The sequence below is a fragment of the Gymnodraco acuticeps genome, unplaced genomic scaffold (genome assembly GCF_902827175.1).
Source record: "Gymnodraco acuticeps unplaced genomic scaffold, fGymAcu1.1, whole genome shotgun sequence".
NCBI lineage: Eukaryota > Metazoa > Chordata > Actinopteri > Perciformes > Bathydraconidae > Gymnodraco > Gymnodraco acuticeps.
Genome location: NW_022989899.1, coordinates 560413 through 579917, shown reverse-complemented (window position 1 = coordinate 579917; position 19505 = coordinate 560413). Strand labels below are relative to the sequence as shown.

Below are 19505 nucleotides of genomic sequence, written 5' to 3'. Positions count from 1 at the left end.
CGACCTCTGTCTGTTCCACTCTGGTGAGTGCAGCATCACACAGATGTAGTAAAGGCAGTGGGAATGTGGGTTAAAATGCAGCTGAGGGCTGTCGACTCCAAGCATAAAGTAGAAAATAAAAAGGCATAAAGGTCTAGGAGGAAGGGCTGCTGTATGAAGGACTCACCAGGCAATCTGTAATACATGTGAAATACTGAAAGGCTATAGCAACACAGACATTTAACTTAAATCTGACCTTCTCCTAAACACAACTTCAAATCAATCACGCAAATTGTGCCATGTTATTGTGATTTCATTGATTAAAAAACGTTTTATTTTCATGTATTGATGCTAGAGGAAGAGCAGCCCTACTTTGCGACATTAAAGGTCACCTATTAAGCAAAATGCACTGTTTGATGCCTTTTATACATGAATATGTGTCCCCGGTGTGTCAGGGAACTCACAAAGTGTCAGAAAACACAACCCTCTCTCTTTTCCTCCATACCCAAATCTCTAAAAACGGGGGTACAACGGAGCTGATCCAGATTTGCTGGGTGTGTGTGTGTGTGTGTGTGTGTGTGTGTGTGTGTGTGTGTGTGTGTGTGTGTGTGTGTCTGTGTGCGCACAGAGGTAGGAGAAGTACTCAGATATTGTACTTGAGTAAAAGTAGAAGTACCAAAGTGTAGGAATACTCTGTAACAAGTAAAAGTATTCAAAATGTCACTGAAGTAAAAGTACATAAGTATTAGCATCAAAGTAAACTTAAAGTACCACAAGTAAAAGTAGTCATTGTGCAGATTGGTCCATTTCAGAATAATATATATGATATGTTTTATAATGATTGATCATGAAAGTGTTCTCAAAGCTGGTAAAGGTGCAGCTAGTTTGAATGACTTTGTATACTGCAGGGTAGCTTGTGGATTTACTCCAGGTGGAACTAAAGTCTGATTCAACACTTGATTATATTTCACATCATTCATCCACATCTGTGAAGTAACTAAAGGTATTAAATACATGTAGGGGAGTAAAAGTACATAATATAACTCTGAATTGTAGTTGAGTAGAAGTACAAAGTAACATAACATGGAAATACTCAAGTAAAGTACCTCAAAATTGTACTTAAGTACAGTACTTGAGTGAATATATTTAGTTACTTGAGACGGCTGAGTGTTGCTGTATTTGTGGTAGTCATGCCTCTGTCTTGGAGACTATTGTTATTTTATGTAAAGTAAACATGTGTTTTATTTGCAGATGGTGCAGTGTTTGTTACTGTTCTGTGTTAAGTAAGTTAACATATGCCATATTAGCTAGCAGTATGTTAGCTAGCCCTGTGTGTGAATTGACATTGTAACTATAGTAAAGCTGTGTGTCTGTTTTCATACATTACAGCGCTGCTTACTACTGTAGTTCATTTGCCCTTGCCTGAAAAACAACAAAGAACAAGCAAAGACAAGCCATGTCTCTTGAATGGAGGGCTTTTGCAGGTTAGCTAGCTGTTTAGCTGGACCTAAGGATACACACTGTAAGGGCAGTACAGTAGGTCTACATCGTGGTGTTTTTTGGGGAGTTTGTTCAAAATGAAGTGCATTCAGTCCTTTCCCTCATCCCTGATTCAAGTCAATGCCCGATGCTCTCTGCAAATGAGAAATGTAACTTATTATAAAATTATTGAATTATTTAAATATTTTCTCCATACTTTGATGTAAGTTATATTCCGCTATAGTGATGTGTCCCTGGGGTAAGATGTTGCATTATTGGATGCCTTTTGTGTGTGTGTGTGTGTGTGTGTGTGTGTGTGTGTGTGTGTGTGGTGTGTGTGTGTGTGTGTGGTGTGTGTGTGTGTGTGTGTGTGTGTGTGTGTGTGCGCGCGTGTGTGTGTGTGTGTGTGTGTGTGTGTGTGTGTGTGTGTGTATGTGTGTGTCTTTGATATCTTTTTTCATAACTGATGAGGCACTAATCAAAAGTGAAACATCAATTCGAGGAATGGTTCCCAACAAGCAGGTAAGCAGAAAGAGGGAAGAGGGAAGAGAGACAGGATGGAGCTTTTATTAGCTCTGCAGAGCCTGTGACCTTGGTGCTCACTAACACACACATGCATAAATGGACACAACCTTCAGCTCTCATCAGCGGCCAACATGTCCTCCACCAAAAATGGACTGTGACAAATACAAAGAGACAATTGTTTTTTATGAAATGGGGAAGCGGCTAAAAAGAGACATTGCTCTTGCTTATACAAGCAAAGGAAGTAGTCAAAAGCACTTTGTTTTTAAAAGTGGTGGGGACACTTTTTTCCGATAAAAAAAAAACGGTTGTATTTCACACCCCCCACCAGCCTGCAGTCGCAGAGTCAACTGTTAAGGCAAGTATGGTATTATTAAATCTTAATACAGTGTAATCCTAATGAAATGTAACTTCTAACAAAGTAGCATCCTTTCAAGTCTTTTAAATCCATATGTCTGTGAAGAACATTTGGTCTGTGTTCACGAGGGTAAGAAGAAGGGTTGCATGACACTACAGGAAAGACAGGGGGAAAGGAAGACATTTGCTCTAGGGGGGTAGCTGCGACACCCAATTGTGCTTTGTACGGTGTAAGCTTTGCTTATTGTGATAGGGCGACCACCTGGGCCCAAATGTTGTTGTGTTGTCATGTCAATTATATTTTGATGTGTCCCTATAAGAGAGTCTGTCACACACAGAGGACGCACTCCGAAGGAGTCGTCATGCTTACAAGCATTACAAAGAAAATATCTTTGCCTAACTCATCATTTTCTCTAGACAGCAGCTGATTTGAAGTTGCTACCACACAACGCAACAGCCTGCCTGCTTCTTTATGTTCACAGACAGAGAATAAACTGTCGAAAATGTGCACTATTTCGCTGCTGCAAATAGGAGCAATATATGATTTTTTATTTTCTGTTTCTAAAGTTAACTAACATAAAATGTGCCCCATGTAGAAATTGCACCATTTGCATCCCCAGCAACACAGGCACCAAGTGTGAACGGACTAAACAAATAAACTCAATGTGTTCTTATTTATTACCATTGCTGTTTTTCAGAAAATGTTTCAACAAATTATACTTTAAAAAAGTGCTGGGGACATGTCCCCAGCGTAAATGACACTTAGGGTTCAAATGCAACTGACATCTCTGCAGTGCAGCATACTGTCACGACTTAACACTCCTTCACTACAAAGCCTAGGAACTGCGTTGGGAATTATTGTCGTGTTTGTCTCAATGTTTGTCTTCTAGTCCATTACACATCTCATACTCACCACACACAGGAAAAAGTAATGAAACCAGCAGAAATTCTTTAAAATGACATTTCTACAGCAAATATACCAAAGCAATAACAACACGGGAGCGTGAAGTGTAATCATTACTGTCTTTTACCATCAGCGCGGCGTCTCCCGCTAACATTACAAGACAATTCCACTAAATAGGATATGAACACAGGACATGGCAATGGAATAGTTGACTTTGAATGCGCTTGAATGTAAAGATTGCTGTACAAAAAACGGTGTTAAATGGAGCCAGAAAAGGCTGCTCAGATTAGAAGTGGAAAGGCAGAATGAACACTCACAGCCTTCACATACACCAACACGAGCCACATTCTTTGACCTCCTCTGAATTGGGTCCCGGGCGAGGATTATGGGCAGTGCTTCAGAAAGAGATGAGCTCCTCGCTCTCTCAACAGCCAATTTTTAACCTCTACGGCAAGCCAACTACTCTAAATCCTTCAACACTGCGAAGCGAAAAGGAGGGGAAGAAAGAAGGCTTTAATTCACCTTTTCATGTTGGAGCACCAAGGTCGTTCTGCTATTATCAGGAAATCAAAGTGAATAAGTGAGAAGAACAGAGGGGCAAATCATTTCACTAGAGGCGCCACGGGATTAAGAGCAACGTCTGAAGAAGCTGACCTAGAGCAATCATGGTCTTTTTAAAAGGGTCCCAGATTGGATGGAATGAAAGGATGGATGTTATTGTAATGTGCTGCCAAGTTGTTGGCTTGAGGATGGCAGGGAAGAGCTGTCAAAGTCATTATGGAGAGACAGATACTCCAAGCATTAAGGTTGTGATTACAGCTCCATGCTCGGGGTACAGCCGCTGATCCCCCCTCAGCCTCAGGGGACAAAGCTGTGCCATCAGTAACCCACGGAGCCACCGCTGTTGATGAGCAAGGGCGGTTGGAGGAGATATCACAGTTGGAGGAGGCTGGGATTTGACAAGCTGTCTTGGCCAACCCTAGTGGGCCATCAGCTGTGTGTGTGTCAGTGTGTGTGTGTGTGTGTGTGTGTGTGTGTGTGTGTGTGTGTGTGTGTGAATGGCAGCAGCCTGCTGTGTTCCCCGGTGCGCTGTGGCCTTGAAGCTATAGCACAGTCCTGGGGCTGACATATTCTAATCCTGTTTCCTCTGGCTTTGTCACACCTCTCTCCTCCAGCCTTCCTCAGCTCATTTCCATCCCAACCGTTTGCTTTTTAATCAATGCAATGTGGTCGAAACAAGGAGATGTTGCAGTGTGAAGATTTGACTAAGAAAATGCTGGCTCAAGTGAGCTCTTTGGCAAATTGGCACAAAAGTGACCTTGAGTAATAGCAGGACTGTGGCTCAGTTGTTTCCCCTTCCTCCTGAGGTCCGCAGGGTCTCAGGTTTGAATCCAGCATGTCCAGCTGTGCTTAGTCTCCTGCGCTCCTACTTTGTTTGTATTGACTTTGTACACATTTTTGGTGGATCACTTTCATTCTACTGTTATACATTACATCACATACAGCTGATGCTTTTATCCAAAGCTGCTTACAATAAGTTGTACAGCCATGAAGCTACAAAAAAAAAAAAAACAAGAATCCTGCAAAAACATTAGCTTTCAGAAGGCTGAACCATTGTAAGTGCTACTGCATTGGCTTCAAGTAAGCCAGTGGAAACAGGTGGGCTTTTAGTCTGTGATGGAAGATATAAATGGGGAGCTTGTTCAACCATTTTGGTGCCAGTCGATTGTGGAGAATGACGGAACATCAGTTCACAGTGAGCTGTAAAATGTTCTAGCATTACAAACCACTGTGCAGTGTTGTGGTGTGTCAAACTGGACTGCCCGTATCTTCTGAGCATGAATGCAGTGTGTGTAGTGCTGCGTACCTGGACTCACATTCAGGTTCAGGTCCGGACTCAAGTCCAGAGGTTCAGGTTTGTGTCAAGTTGTGTGAGTAACTAAAGTGAACTTATTGTGAGCTAATTATCAATTGAAAATTAACTCATAATCAACTCAAATTCAAACTCATCAGGTGTATTGTGCTCCCTTCCAACTTGTGTCTACATTTCTCTACAAAGTACAAATGTAAAAAAAACACTTTTTGCCACTTAGTCTACAAATGACTTATGACAGCATCTACAGTGAACTGCTACAAAGTTCAAACATTTATTTCATTTACCAAACTAAAGTAACCAAACAGTCCCTGAGCTGACTGAGCCTAAATCCCTAAAACGTTGCTGAAAGGTAGAGTGTATAGTAGACTATACACATTACACTGTTACACACCTACTATACAGTATAGGCTACACTGTAGTGACTGTACAGTCAGAGTGTACTGTACTGTCTGTACACCATGTATTTTCTACAACTCTACATGTGTACATTATACAGTACATACTACATACATAGTGATGTACATACATACTGTTAGAAATTAAAATCAATGTTGATATGGCGTAATTTTGAATTAAATACACTATTTAATTTAAATCAGTTTTATTCTGAAAAAACCGGAAGTTCACACTATTAACTTAATACTTTTATTCTGAAAATTCTTCACTTCCGGTTAGCATTAGCATGTGGCGAAATGCTACGTTTTCAAACCGTGAATCGAAGGTGAAATGACATGTGATGTTGTACACTGAGCACACTGGGATTAGCACTCATTTATTGACGCTGAATAACGTTTATCAGGGAATGTTTAAATAACCACAGACACCAGAATATACGTAAGTGCTAGTTTTTTTGCGAGTCCAAGTACCGGTTCCCGACGTTCCGGTTTTAACCGGACTTGAACCGAAACTTTTTACAAGTCCAGTACCGGTTCGGCGTACCGGTTTATGTTTATGTTTATTAAGGATCCCCATTAGCTTTTGCTCTCGACAAAAGCTACTCTTCCTGGGGTCCGACACTTAAAACAATACAACAATAATACAACAATAATACAGCAACATTTAGGACATAAGTCCTGACATCATTAATAACATTAAAAACATTAAAAACATCACCAATATCATCAACAACATGCGATCAAATTAAATTAGGGTTCACATCTCACAAGGGTACATGGTCATTAGTAGATGGCCCTTCAATCTCTTCTTGAAAGAGGCTCTGGACTCTATTTCAGCAAGGTAGTTTGGCAATGAGTTCCATTCCTTTATAGCTCTATAAGACACAGAAGATTTCAGAAGATGTGTCCTGGGTTTAGGTGCCAGTCGATGGCCTGATGTAGCTTGTCTAGTCTTATGGTCATGCTCGTCTCTTGTGTAAACTATTTGATCATAAAAATACAGTGGTCTGTTGCTAAATTGGACATTTAAAAAAAAAGTGATAACACGAGATTGCAGACGTTTCTCAACTGGAAGCCATGATAGGCTTCTATGCATAACTCCAATATGAGTGCGCTTCGAACAGTGTAGAGCTAGTCTGGCAGCCTTGTTTTGAGCTATTTGTAATTTCTGTAAATGTGTTTTTGCTGCTGATGACCATATGACCGGACAGTACTCAAGATGTGACAAAACCAGAGACTGAATGACTTGTTTCGAAGTGGTTGGTGTTACATACTTTGTACATTTTCTCGCCACAGCTATGCTCCTTCCCATTTTAGTTACGATACTGTCAATTTGCTTTGTCCACCGTAAACCAGAATCAAGAACAATGCCAAGCAACTTAGTCTCGTTTACCTGTTCCACTGGCTGACCAGCCAGTGTCAGGCTTAATTGAGGATTGCTGCTTAACATATGTCTGGATCCGAACACCATTGCTTTTGTTTTTGCAATGTTGAGTACCAGTTTGTTATTGTTGACCCAGTCTGCTATGGCTTTAATCTCTATTTTAAGTAGATAGTTTAACTCACTGCATGTTGATGCTGTACTGTACATCGTGGAATCATCAGCATACATTATTACACTGGACTTATTTAATACGTAAGGAAGGTCATTTGTGAATATAGAGTACAACAAAGGCCCAAGCGAACTCCCCTGTGGGACCCCACACTTCAACACCTTACTTTCAGAAAAGCTCCCATTGAAAAACACTCGCTGCCTTCTCCTAGTCAGGTAGCTCTCCATCCAACACATAGCAACAGAACCAAAGCCATAGCATTTGAGTTTGTTCAGCAGCAGACTATGATCGATTACATCGAAAGCTGCGCTAAAGTCTAACATCACAGCTCCCACAAGCCTCCTATCATCCATGCTCTTTAACCAGTCGTCGGTCATTTGTGCAAGTGCTGTACTTGTAGAGTGACCATCTCTATAGGCATGTTGGTAGTTCGTTGTCAGATTGTTACTTGAAAAGTAGTATTGAATTTGGGTGTATACTATTTTTTCTATTAATTTACTTAACACTGGGAGGAGACTTATAGGTCGACTATTGGAACCAGCAAAGGTTTTTCTTTTATCCTTGGGTAATGGGATGAACCTTGGCTTCCTTCCAGATCTCGGGGCACACGCCTTGCTCTAAACTTTTATTAAAAATGTGACTCAAATGTATTTGGCCGTCATTTTGAGCAGTTTACCATCCAAGCTGTCAATCCCAGGAGATTTATCATCGGACAGATGTAAAAGCATATTTTCAACATATTCTTCTGTAACATTGTGGAATTCAAACATGCACTGCTTTTCCCTCATGATACAATCTTTAATGATGTGATGTGACACTGTGTCCTTGACTGCACCCATGGCATTCCTCAGCTTATCTACTTTATTTGTAAAATAATCATTAAAATGATTTGCAATATCTGCTGGCTTGGTAATGAATTTACCCTCGGTTTCTATAAAAGAAGGATGCATGTTTGAGTTCCTCCCCATTATGTTATTCAATATTTTCCATAATTTCTTTCCATCATTCGTAGAATCACTGATTTCTTGCATGTAGTATTCCGTCTTTCTACATTTATTCAATTTGGTTACCGCATTTCTTAGTTTACAGTAATGTTGTTTGTCACATAGAGAACCTGTTCTGTCTGCAGTTTGTTTAGCATCATCTCGTTGGACCATTACACTTATCATCTCGTCATTCGAGTACGGTACGCAGCACTAAGTGTGTGTGTGTGCGTGTGTGTGTGTGTGTGTGTGTGTGTGTGTGTGTGTGTGTGTGTGTGTGTGTGTGTGTGTGTGTGTGTGTGTGTGTGTGTGTGTGTGTCAAGATTAATCACCAGTTTAAAAGAGAACTTACCTGGGAACTGGTAGCTGTAGCTTGGGGCAAATCCAGTGTAACCTCTGCCGTATGTTGCTACAATGTTAGGATAACCTGGGGAGAAGGCAATAAAGGACTTCATGATAAAAAGTACACATACAAACTTCTATAATTGCATAGTCCTTTCCATCACTTGTATCTTAGTCTATCCCACTAAAGATCAAAGGAGAGCTGCACTAAAGACAACATTTATAAAAATTAGACATGTTTCCTTCCTTTTCTGAGAATGGATTTTACACATATTTAAGCCATTATTAATACAGTACTATCTGTAAAATATAAAATGTGGGTAATTAATCCTTGTTCTCACAGCCTGGTCTCCACTGCAACTTAAACTGTTTGCCTGAGGAGGGTACCCCCGACACAAAACACGGATACATTTAAATGTGAAATCATTATTAGCAAGTGACATACGTTTCCACAGTTGATGAAATAAATTCATTTGTGTTAGATAAATATTATGCACATTCCAAAATATAAGCATTCAACTTACTCAGCATGCCCATGCCCAGCATGAAGGCATCCACAGTGTACGGAAGGCCCCTCGCCCGACCTCGTGTCCCCGGGGGACACATCACTTCTTTAGGCTGGGCCTTTTTGCATTCTACCTGTGAAACAGATAACGAGAAAACAAGTCAAACAATACTTGACACTTTACTTACACCGTTCAGGTCTCAACCATTTCTGATAATGTTTTGCTTTTTATACCAAATGGGCTTGATGCTAAACTGTTTTGGAATGACCGGCTTCATTAGAAGTTTTTTAGACCCTCCAGTTGGCAAATATTGCAGCCAGATAGACAGCAAATGTTGCCCTTAATTGTATTCACATTAAATTAGACTCAGACCATTTTTCTTTAAATCTTTTCATTTACATTTAATGTCCAAGTTCAGGATTTGTTTAGAGCCAACATGATCTTACTGACTCTTTAGGTCTTTCAGTTCAGAAGTTAAGGGTGATGTAAAGATTCAACAAATTCAACATCATTTGTGCCTTACATAAGGCAAACTTACATTTTGACCTTCAGAATGGCTGTACATTGATGTTACATTTATTTAAACTCATTTGTCAGACACTGTCCAAAGTAAATGAAGTGTGTTCAACCTCTGTAGGAAGAAGAGGTTGAGTACAAGTGCATCATTAAGTACAATGGGCATTTATTTCTCGTCTCGTCTCATCTCCCTCTCATTAGCTCACTTCTTAATTTAAAGGAGGACCACACACACTCACACACAGACACCTTCTGCACTGTTCCCTCCTACATCACTGTTACTGCCTTTATCTGGGGGATATCGGAAATGCTAATTTGTCCTGGATTGCGCCAAGGCCATTCGCTTAAGGTCAGAGAGCCTTTGTTTCAATGGCTTTGCCGATATCATCATTATGCCTCAATCGATATGCCTGAGACAGAAAAACACAACGTGCCGAAGGCCCCTTTACCCTTCAAAGTTCTTGTTTAACTGTGCTAGCAGTGAATGGAAGGGACGTTGCAGTTATTAACCACCAAGTGGATACAGGATGTGCTACGGGAAGTGGACGCTGGCGGGGGTCACAGCAGCCTGGTGTGACCACACACTGAAGCTGAGGGGGCTCAGGGAAATTGGCATCTAGCAATCAAAGGGTCAGCGATTTGACCCCATTTCCCATAGGGATGTCTAAGCCTCTAAGGTATAGCAACGTCTGTATGTCGCTATGTTTAAAAAGCTAAATGACATGTAATGTAAAGGTGCCTCAATGCTGATGATGATGGTTCATCATTAAAATGGACCATTTCAAAAGGCAGTATGTCTCCTTATTTTAACAAATAAAAGGTGTATGGCATGGTATGTGTATCCAAGATTAGATATACTGTGTATATACACACATACACATAGATATACACACATACGCAAATGTATGCCACTGTTATTCCCCACTGAATAATGTGGGCTACACATCTGCTCCTATGGTTATGCTATGCTTCAGGAAAATGCATTTCCTTCGTTTTCGCCACAGCTAAAGTGAACGAGTGCAGTTGTGCCATTACACCGAGGTAGTTAGGGTTCTTACTGATATCAAGTGGTCTCTAGTCAGTGTTTCTGTTCTCTAGTCAGTGTTTATGTTCTCTAGTCAGTGTTTCTGTTCTCTAGTCAGTGTTTCTGTTCTCTAGTCATTGTTTCTAGTCAGTGTTTCTGTTCTCTAGTCATGGTTTCTAGTCAGTGTTTCTGTTCTCTAGTCATTGTTTCTAGTCAGTGTTTCTGTTCTCTAGTCATTGTTTCTAGTCAGTGTTTCTGTTCTCTAGTCATTGTTTCTAGTCAGTGTTTCTGTTCTCTAGTCATTGTTTCTAGTCAGTGTTTCTAGTCAGTGTTTCTGTTCTCTAGTCAGTGTTTCTGTTCTCTAGTCAGTGTTTCTGTTCTCTAGTCATTGTTTCTAGTCAGTGTTTCTGTTCTCTAGTCATGGTTTCTAGTCAGTGTTTCTGTTCTCTAGTCATTGTTTCTAGTCAGTGTTTCTGTTCTCTAGTCATTGTTTCTAGTCAGTGTTTCTAGTCAGTGTTTCTGTTCTCTAGTCAGTGTTTCTGTTCTCTAGTCAGTGTTTCTGTTCTCTAGTCAGTGTTTCTAGTCAGTGTTTCTGTTCTCTAGTCAGTGTTTCTAGTCAGTGTTTCTGTTCTCTAGTCAGTGTTTCTAGTCAGTGTTTCTGTTCTCTAGTCAGTTTTTTACATGTTAACATTTCCAGGTTTCTTGCAATACCAGATAGCCTCTGTCAATGCTTCAGTCTCACACACCCACTACTCCCATAAGACAAAAACACCGAGCACACCCACACCATACTACACAAACTCATATTTTATTATTCAGTTTGGTCCGCTTTGGTATTTTGTCATTGTCTTATTTTTTTTCCATCTGTATATGTGACCTTATATTTGTGAGATCCAGTGTTGACACTTGAATGAATGGAGCAGTGTGTGCCTTGATTTAATGAGTCATTGCTATGAGAAGCTGTTTAGATCTTATAATAATAATAATAATAATAATAGATTTATTTTGTTAGCGCTTTTACAGGTGCTCAAAGACGCTTTACAGATATAGTGAAAAGAAAAGAAAGGAACAACAAATAAATATATATAGTTAAAGTTAAAGTAAATAATACAAAAACAATCACACAGATTGAAGAGGTGAGTTTTTGTGAGTTTTTTTAAGGTGTGTGAGGTCGGTGCAGTCTCTGATGGGTTGGGGGAGTGAGTTCCAGAGGGAGGGGGCAGCGACGGAGAAGGCTCTGTCCCCCCAGGTCCGGTGCTTGATGTGGGTGGGGATGGATAGGAGGTTGGCTTCTGATGAGCGGAGGCAGCGGGAAGGGTTGTGGTGGTGCAGCAGGTCTGTGATGTAGGGGGGGGGCCTGATTGTTGAGGGCTTTGTGAGTAATGAGGAGGACTTTGAAGTTGATTCTTTGACGGACGGGGAGCCAGTGGAGGTTCTGGAGGACGGGAGTGATGTGGTCTCGGGAGCGGGTGAGGAGGCGGGCAGCAGAGTTCTGGATATGTTGGAGTTTATTGAGGAGGTTGGATGGTATGCCGTAGAGCAGTGGTTCCCAAACGGTGTGCCGCGGCACACTGGTGTGCCGTGAGGCAAGTCCGGGTGTGTCGTGGGATTTTGCAATATACAACTACACAAAAATAATTATTTTTAAATTGACTATATCAGTACTTTGTAGGTTTATATGTACGTAATCTGCGCGATTTGCGCGTCCACATCTCAACGTGCAGTGCTGCATTTCATGCTGAGTCGGCGATAACTTTCGAGGGGTGGAGGTATGCCCATTATTTTGAGTTCGTCCGAAGAATAGACAGGAATGTGACGGTGAGGTGCAAACTGTGTCCAGGCCAGAAGCTGTTATCCACTGCTGGAAACACCACGTCAAACCTCAACAAACACCTGCAAAGAACACATGCTTTTTTGTTTATATCACGGAGTCTGTTCTTCTTCTCTGTCTTCCGGTTGTTGCCTGTTTTTAATGACAAATACACACTACCGCCGCCTGCTGGTAAGGAAAGTTATTGCCACTCACGCATGCGCAGTTTGTACGTGCTCGGCGAGTAAAGTAACGAGTTACTTTATGTAGATAGTAACGAAGTAGTGTAATATATTACTTTTTTTTAAAAAGTAATATGTAATATATAACGACCCCATCTCTGGAGTTGGCGTTCTCTACTCTGGTTTACATGAAGAACAGGAGGTCACGGCTCTCTGTTGAACAGGACAAGCGAGTGGCCCTCTCCTCAGTGCCACCAAGGATTAAAATATTCTGCGCGCCCCGACAGGCACATGTATCTCACTAATTTGTAAGTCGGCAAAAATATTTACAATAGCACATGTTTCAATGCTGATTGCTGAAATGTTACATTTATAATTTGTAGTTCAGGACCATGGACAATGCAGCTTCCTTGCATTGACAGTTCTCTGTGCTGAATTTCTGCTGAGTTTCCTTTGCCTCATTTTTAATTGTGTGACCTGTCTGGTTTAAATAAGTGTGTTGCTGCTTTGATGAAGCCTAATTTGGTAAAGTTTCAAATACATTTCTGAAATATTTCGTTAATAAATATTTCATGAGTAATATAGTTGTCTTTGTCACATTTTATTTGGCATTAGTAAATAATTATGCACATTTACAGATATTTTACATGATATGAGTGATAACACGTGTTATAAGGGCTATTTTGCACAATAGGTGTGCCTTGAGATTTTTACTTGTCCTTTGGTGTGCCTTGGGCACAAAAAGTTTGGGAACCACTGCCGTAGAGGATGCTATTGCAGTAGTTGAGTCGTGATGTGATGAATGCATGAATCAGGGTTTCAGCAGCAGAGGAGGAGAGTGATGGGTGGAGACGGGCAATGTTTTTGAGGTGGAAAAAGGCGGTCCTGGTGATGTGATTGATGTGGTGGTTGAATTTGAGCTGACTGTCGAAGATGACTCCGAGGTTGTGGATGTGAGGGGGGGAGATAGAGTGTGGCTGTCAATGGTGAAGTTGAAATTCTGGATGGCTTTGGCTTTTGCATCAATGCTTTTATTTCTGAGAGAAAGTTGGTGAGAGTGGAGTGTGTGTGGGGGTGATGGTTTTTGTTGAGATATAAAGTTGGATGTAATCGGCGTAGCAGTGAAATTGAAGGTTGTGGCAACAAATTATTTTGCCAAAGGGGAGCATGTAGAGGATGAAGAGGAGGGGGCCAAGCACCGAACCCTGGGGGACGCCTTGGGACAGAGGAGCAGTGGAGGAGGTGCAGTTGTTGATGTTGATAAACTGATGTCTGTCGGTGAGGTAGGATTTCAGCCAGGAGAGTGCAGTGTCGGTGATGTTGAGTGATGATTCGAGGAGGGACAGCAGGATGGCGTGGTTGATGGTGTTGAATGCTGTGGTGAGGTCGAGGAGGATGAGGATGTTCAGGTTGCCGGAGTCAGAGGAGAGGAGGAGGTCGCTTGTGATTTTCAGAAGAGCTGTTTCTGTGCTGTGTTTTGATCGGAAACCGGATTGAAATGGCTCAAAGAGGTCATTGGAGCTGAGGTGGGATTTAAGTTGTGATCTTGCAGTACAAAAGTCTGCAGATAGAGAAATGCTCTGCCAGCCAACAGTTAATGTCTCCCGTTGTGGGCTTGAGATTGGCAGGGCCACCCACTCTTGGCCCTGAGGGGAGATGGAGAGTGCAGCATGGGTCTGTGCCACTTGGCAGGGTGCAATTAGTAACCCTCCAGGTGACGAAAGCAAAGGGGAACAGCAGGCACACAGCTAGGCAGTTACACATTTCAATCACACCATGACACATGGGGAAAGTTTAGAATGATGCGACTGTATTTACCATAAACCAACCATGACTTTAGTAAGTTAATATCAACGGAGCAGTATCAAATAATAATAATAATATGTTCCTACTCTCAGAGGGGGTGGGCAGAAAATATGTTGTGCGGCTCTTTATAATATAGGTGTCTTTGCTATAGAGCGTGGGGTAAAGCAGAGTGCTGGCTTCCTTTATTTATCTGTGTCATTACGTCCAATTATGAAGCCATAAAGCCCAGTTAGCTTTACTACACCAGCCACCCAATGCTGTTGATGCCATTTGACTTACACAATTACGTGCAGGAAACTATTCTCTCAATCTCTCCCCTCATAGTTCCGTCTGTCTTGTTTTTGATGGGTGGCTTTGATAACGCTCCAAATGGAAGAAAAACACTCGTCCTTCAATCGAGGAAAAACCATGTTGCTTTGTATTAAAAGGAGTCAGTAGGGGTGTTTGGGCATTTGATCAGGGTTATTATTGGACACCTCCCTGGGGCAGAACCCACCCACATGGAGGGATAAAGCTGTATGTCCAATCGAGTCAACGAAACACCCTTAGACTAAGATGTGTCTGTGGAGAAGGACATCTGGGATTTCTTGCTCCAGCTGTGACCTTAAACCAGAACAGTGGCAGCAAATTGATTGATTATCTTCATGTGAGGTTTTATGTAAATTGCAGCTTTTAAAGGCTGCATATAGGGCTGTCAGTCAAGAGTTAGTGAGGTGTAATTGTGACCACTGGTCACACTTTCTTATGCCATCAATAATGACAATAAAAACAATATTAGATCATTAAAAAACAATTTAAAAATAAGGTATAGCAATATAAATTAGTCCCATTATCCAGCCGATTCAAACAGTTATAATAACAAAACAACATACATGATATATGCTTCATTAAATATGAAATATGTCATTTTACCCTAAATAAAAAATTGAAAAAAAATGTTATTTTATATTACCTATCCTTATATGATAACCGCAAAAGGAGGTATATTCTTACAGATTCCAGTCATGGCTTTACCTACACACAGCTTAAGTACAGATTGCTTCACTAATCTAAAAAGTGTCATATTTGTATGTAAAACTGTATCTTACAATAAAACATTTAGAAAAAGCTTTATATTTTATTATGAATGATACCCCATTATAATTAGTCCAGGTTCAAGAGAAGGGCAGAACAGTGATTGTACAGAAATGTAGTTAATTTAGTAAGCAAAAACTAATTTTCAGAGTTTGTCAAACCATCGCTGATTCTCTGCCTGTTACTTTAGATGAAAACAAAGAGCCACTCCCAACCGATCCTACGCTGTCATTGGAGGCAGTCGCAATTTCTACAGGCTCGCACTACCTGTTAGCATCTGGCATCTGTTAGCATCTAGCTCTCCTGCTTACAAACTTTTAGCCATGCCTGCTTATACAAGTAGTAGTTTTAGTTGTCTGCGATGTGCCGAGGCCTACTCCCACCTGTCGAGTACGGCTGTACTGAGGTGTTTTTCCTCCGGAGACGTCGCGAAGAGACGGAGCGGCTCCACCTGTTGCTGCATGCGATCTGCGATTTACGGAGGCCTGCTCGTCGCGAAGAGACAGAGCGGCTCCACCTGTTGCTGCCTGCGATTCTGCGATCTGCGATCTACGGAGGCCTGCTCCCACCTGTAGAATACGGCTGTACTGGAGAGGTTTTTTACCCCGGAGTCATCGCGGAGAGACGGAGTGGATCCACGCTTCGGGCTTGGCCTGCTTCCACCGGGCGTGTGCTGCTGTACGGAGGAGGATTTTACCACCGCTGGGGCCTGCTTTCCACCTGTCCTGGTTCTGCTGTTGCAGAGGCCTGCTTTCACCCCGGGGATACCACGGAGGGACCGGAGCGCTTCCACGCTGCTGTTTTCGCCTGTCCTTTGCTGCTGTGCTGATTTTGCTCCAGGAACATCGCGGATACTGTGTGCTGGTCTGGGAAAATGGCCCATATCGGGATTCTGCTGTGCCTGTTAACTGTTTTGGACTATGAGAAGATCTCTAGTCATTCTGAGAAGTCTACTGGATTCAAGTCTGTTCTGCCACCCGCAGTGGGCATCCCCTGCAAAGGTTCGGATGTGTTGCTCAAACAATTACCGGTTGACTTGTCACAGACAAACTGCTCGACAAAATATGTTTGTCTTTTTTGTTTTCCTGCGATGATGGTTCTTCAGGACTGCTTCTTAAGCTCATATCACACTCTCGCAGACTTTTCCCGTGTTTCTAAATTAGATGACAATGTATGTGTGTCGTTTAAGAGGAAAAGATGCCTGGTTTTGTTGTTGTTATTAATGTCAGGAAATGTACAACCTAACCCTGGTCCGCCCAGTAGTACTAGTCAGATCGCTACTCCTGCTGATTTTAAAGCTAGGTCTGGGTTGGGTTTCATCCACTTGAATGTGCGCAGTCTGTTAGGTAAACTAGATTTTGTCCGTATCTGGGCGAGCTCAACTGACGCTGACGTCATTGTTTTATCAGAAACATGGCTAAACAAATCTATTTTGGCCTCTGACATTGCCTTAAATTGTAATGTGTATCGTACCGACCGGCCTAATAAAGGTGGTGGCGTTGCCATTTATGTTAAGAATAAGTTCAGTGTAACCACATTAGTTTCCAAATCGATCAGTAAGCAATTTGAATTTTTAGCCATAAATATAGAAGTGGCAAAGGGTCAACAGGTCATGGTGGTGGGCTGTCAAAGACTCCTTGTCTTCATTAGCAAATCTTTTATCACAACTAGACTACAAGGAAATAGTGCTACTTGGAGATTTTAACTGGGACTGGTTAACTGCAGTGTCAGAGGATTTTAAAAACCTTTGTATCTCTTTAAATGTTACTCAGATTGTGGACAGTCCTACTCGCCCTAACATTAAGTCCCCTAATAAATCCTCCCTAATTGATCTCATTTTAACTAATGTTCCCCATAAATATTCATCTGTGGGAGTATTTGCAAATGATCTGAGTGATCACTGTGTTGTAGCCACAATTAGGGACACTAAGGTCCAAAAGGTTAAACCTCGCATTATCATTAAGAGAGACACAAAACATTTTGTGGAGCAGGGTTTTGTGCATGATCTGTTTGATTTTGATTGGGGTAAAATCGATCTGTGTGCTGATGTAGAAACCGCATGGTCTTATTTTTATCTTGGTTTTATGGAAATCATTGATAGACATGCACCCCTGCGTACATTTAGAGTAAAGGGACGAGACAATCCTTGGTTTTCTGCTAATCTGTCCAGTCTCCTTCATGAGAGAAACAAGGCCTGGGCAAAGGCTAGGAAATCAGGCTCAGAGGTAGAATGGCTGCATTTTAGGCAGCTAAGGAATAGCTTCACATCGCAAATCAAAAGTGCTAAATCAAAGTACTATCTGTCAGTAACCACAAAGAATCTGAATAATCCTGGAACATTTTGGAAAGCCATTAAATCGTTATCCACCGGCGATATCCGTAATGAGCTACCTCCGTGCATTACCACAGCATCTGGCACTATATCGGACAAGGCTACTATGCTAAATTGCTTTAATGAGCATTTGTGTCCTGTGGTTCTCTATTTGATTCTGTCACTAACTCTGCTTCTGTGAACACTACAGTATGTGACTCTGAAAAACGTGTGTTGGAAAACCCTTTTAGTTTTACCCCTTTTACTGTTGATGTTGTTCGTGAAGCTTTAACCAAGTTAGATCCTAAGAAACCGGCTGGCCCGGACAACGTAGAACCTTTCTTTTTAAAGATAGCTGCAGATTGTAATGCTCCACCTCTCACTACTCTTTTTAACCTCTCCCTCAGCACTAACACAATTCCAAAATTGTGGAAGTCAGCGTATGTCCTGCCTTTGCTAAAAGGAGGGGAGGCCACCTTATTAAATAACTATAGGCCAATCTCTAAGTTGTCAGTTCTGGCGAAGGTGCTCGAACGCTTAGTGAGTGAACAGGTAAAGGAGTTTTTATGTACAAATGACATCCTGTCTCAACATCAGTCAGGCTTCAGAAAACAATATAGCACCATCACTGCCACAATGAAAGTGGTGAATGATGTGGTGAGTATTTTAGATAATAAGCAGAGTTCTGCAGCTCTATTTATTGACCTTTCAAAAGCGTTTGACACCGTCGATCATCGCATTTTAAAGCAGAGGCTAGCCAGTATAGGCATGTCCAGCCATGCAGTTGGGTGGTTTGTGAACTACCTCTCTGAAAGGTCCCAATGTGTTCACTTTGATGGGCTGTCTTCTGAGTGGTTAAACATTGCTAATGGTGTTCCCCAAGGTTCTGTTTTAGGTCCACTTTTATTCTCCATATATATCAACAGTTTAGGTGAAAATGTGGATGAAGCTAGTTTACATTTTTATGTGGATGATATCGTGATGTACTGTGCAGGTCCCTCCATTAAGGAGGCTGGTGTTAAATTACAGGATGTTTTTAACATTATTCAGACTCAGCTCTCTGAACTAAAGCTTCTTTTAAATGTTGAGAAAACCAAGGTAATGCTCTTTTCTAAAGCTAAAAAGACACCAGAGCCTGTTTTAGATATTGTAACTACGCAAGGAATAAAACTTGAAGTGGTTACCTGTTACAAATACCTTGGTATCTGGCTTGATGATTGTCTCACTTTTAAACTTCATGTCAATAACCTGCTTAAAAAGCTGAGGGTTAGGCTAGGTTTTGTGATTTGATGTATATGAATGCACCTGCCAATTGCCTGGTCAAGTTAGATGCTGCGTATCACAGTGCACTGAGATTTGTGACAAACTGTAAAGCATTAACCCATCACTGTACCCTGTATGCAAGGGCTGGTTTGCTTTCACTAACTGTACGGAGGCTCAGTCACTGGTACATTTTTATATACAAAGCCTTGTTAGGGAAACTTCCATCTTATATCTGCTCCCTGATCTCACGGAAAATTGTAAGTGGCTACTGCCTGAGATCGAATGCTGTGGTTTTATTAAATGTGCCAACTGCTAGGACTGTCTTAGGGAAGACAGCTTTTAGATGCGCAGCTCCTCTGTCTTGGAATAGTCTGCAAATTAAATGGAAACTGAACAATCTGGTGCCACTAAATGTTTTTAAAGCTCGGTTGGATGCTACTCAATCGGAAGCTATTGGTACCTGTTTATGTGGATAATTATGTGAATGATGCTGTATGATGTCCTTTTGTTGTTCTATTTATGTTTCATGTGGAACTACTTGAGCAGGTCTCCCTTGAAAAAGAGATCAATGATCTCAATGGGATTTATCTGTCTAAATAAAGGTTTGAAATGAAATGAAATAG

General features: G+C 41.4%; 1 protein-coding gene across 1 annotated transcript in view; it reads right to left on the bottom strand.

Moving 5' to 3' along the window:
• LOC117539744 (RNA-binding protein Musashi homolog 2-like) overlaps positions 1 to 19505 on the bottom strand; it is a 220597-nt gene that overhangs the window by 20371 nt on the left and 180721 nt on the right. The window contains 2 exon segments of the mRNA XM_034206024.1: positions 8401 to 8475; positions 8915 to 9029. Of these exon segments, the coding sequence (XP_034061915.1) occupies positions 8401 to 8475; positions 8915 to 9029 (190 nt within the window).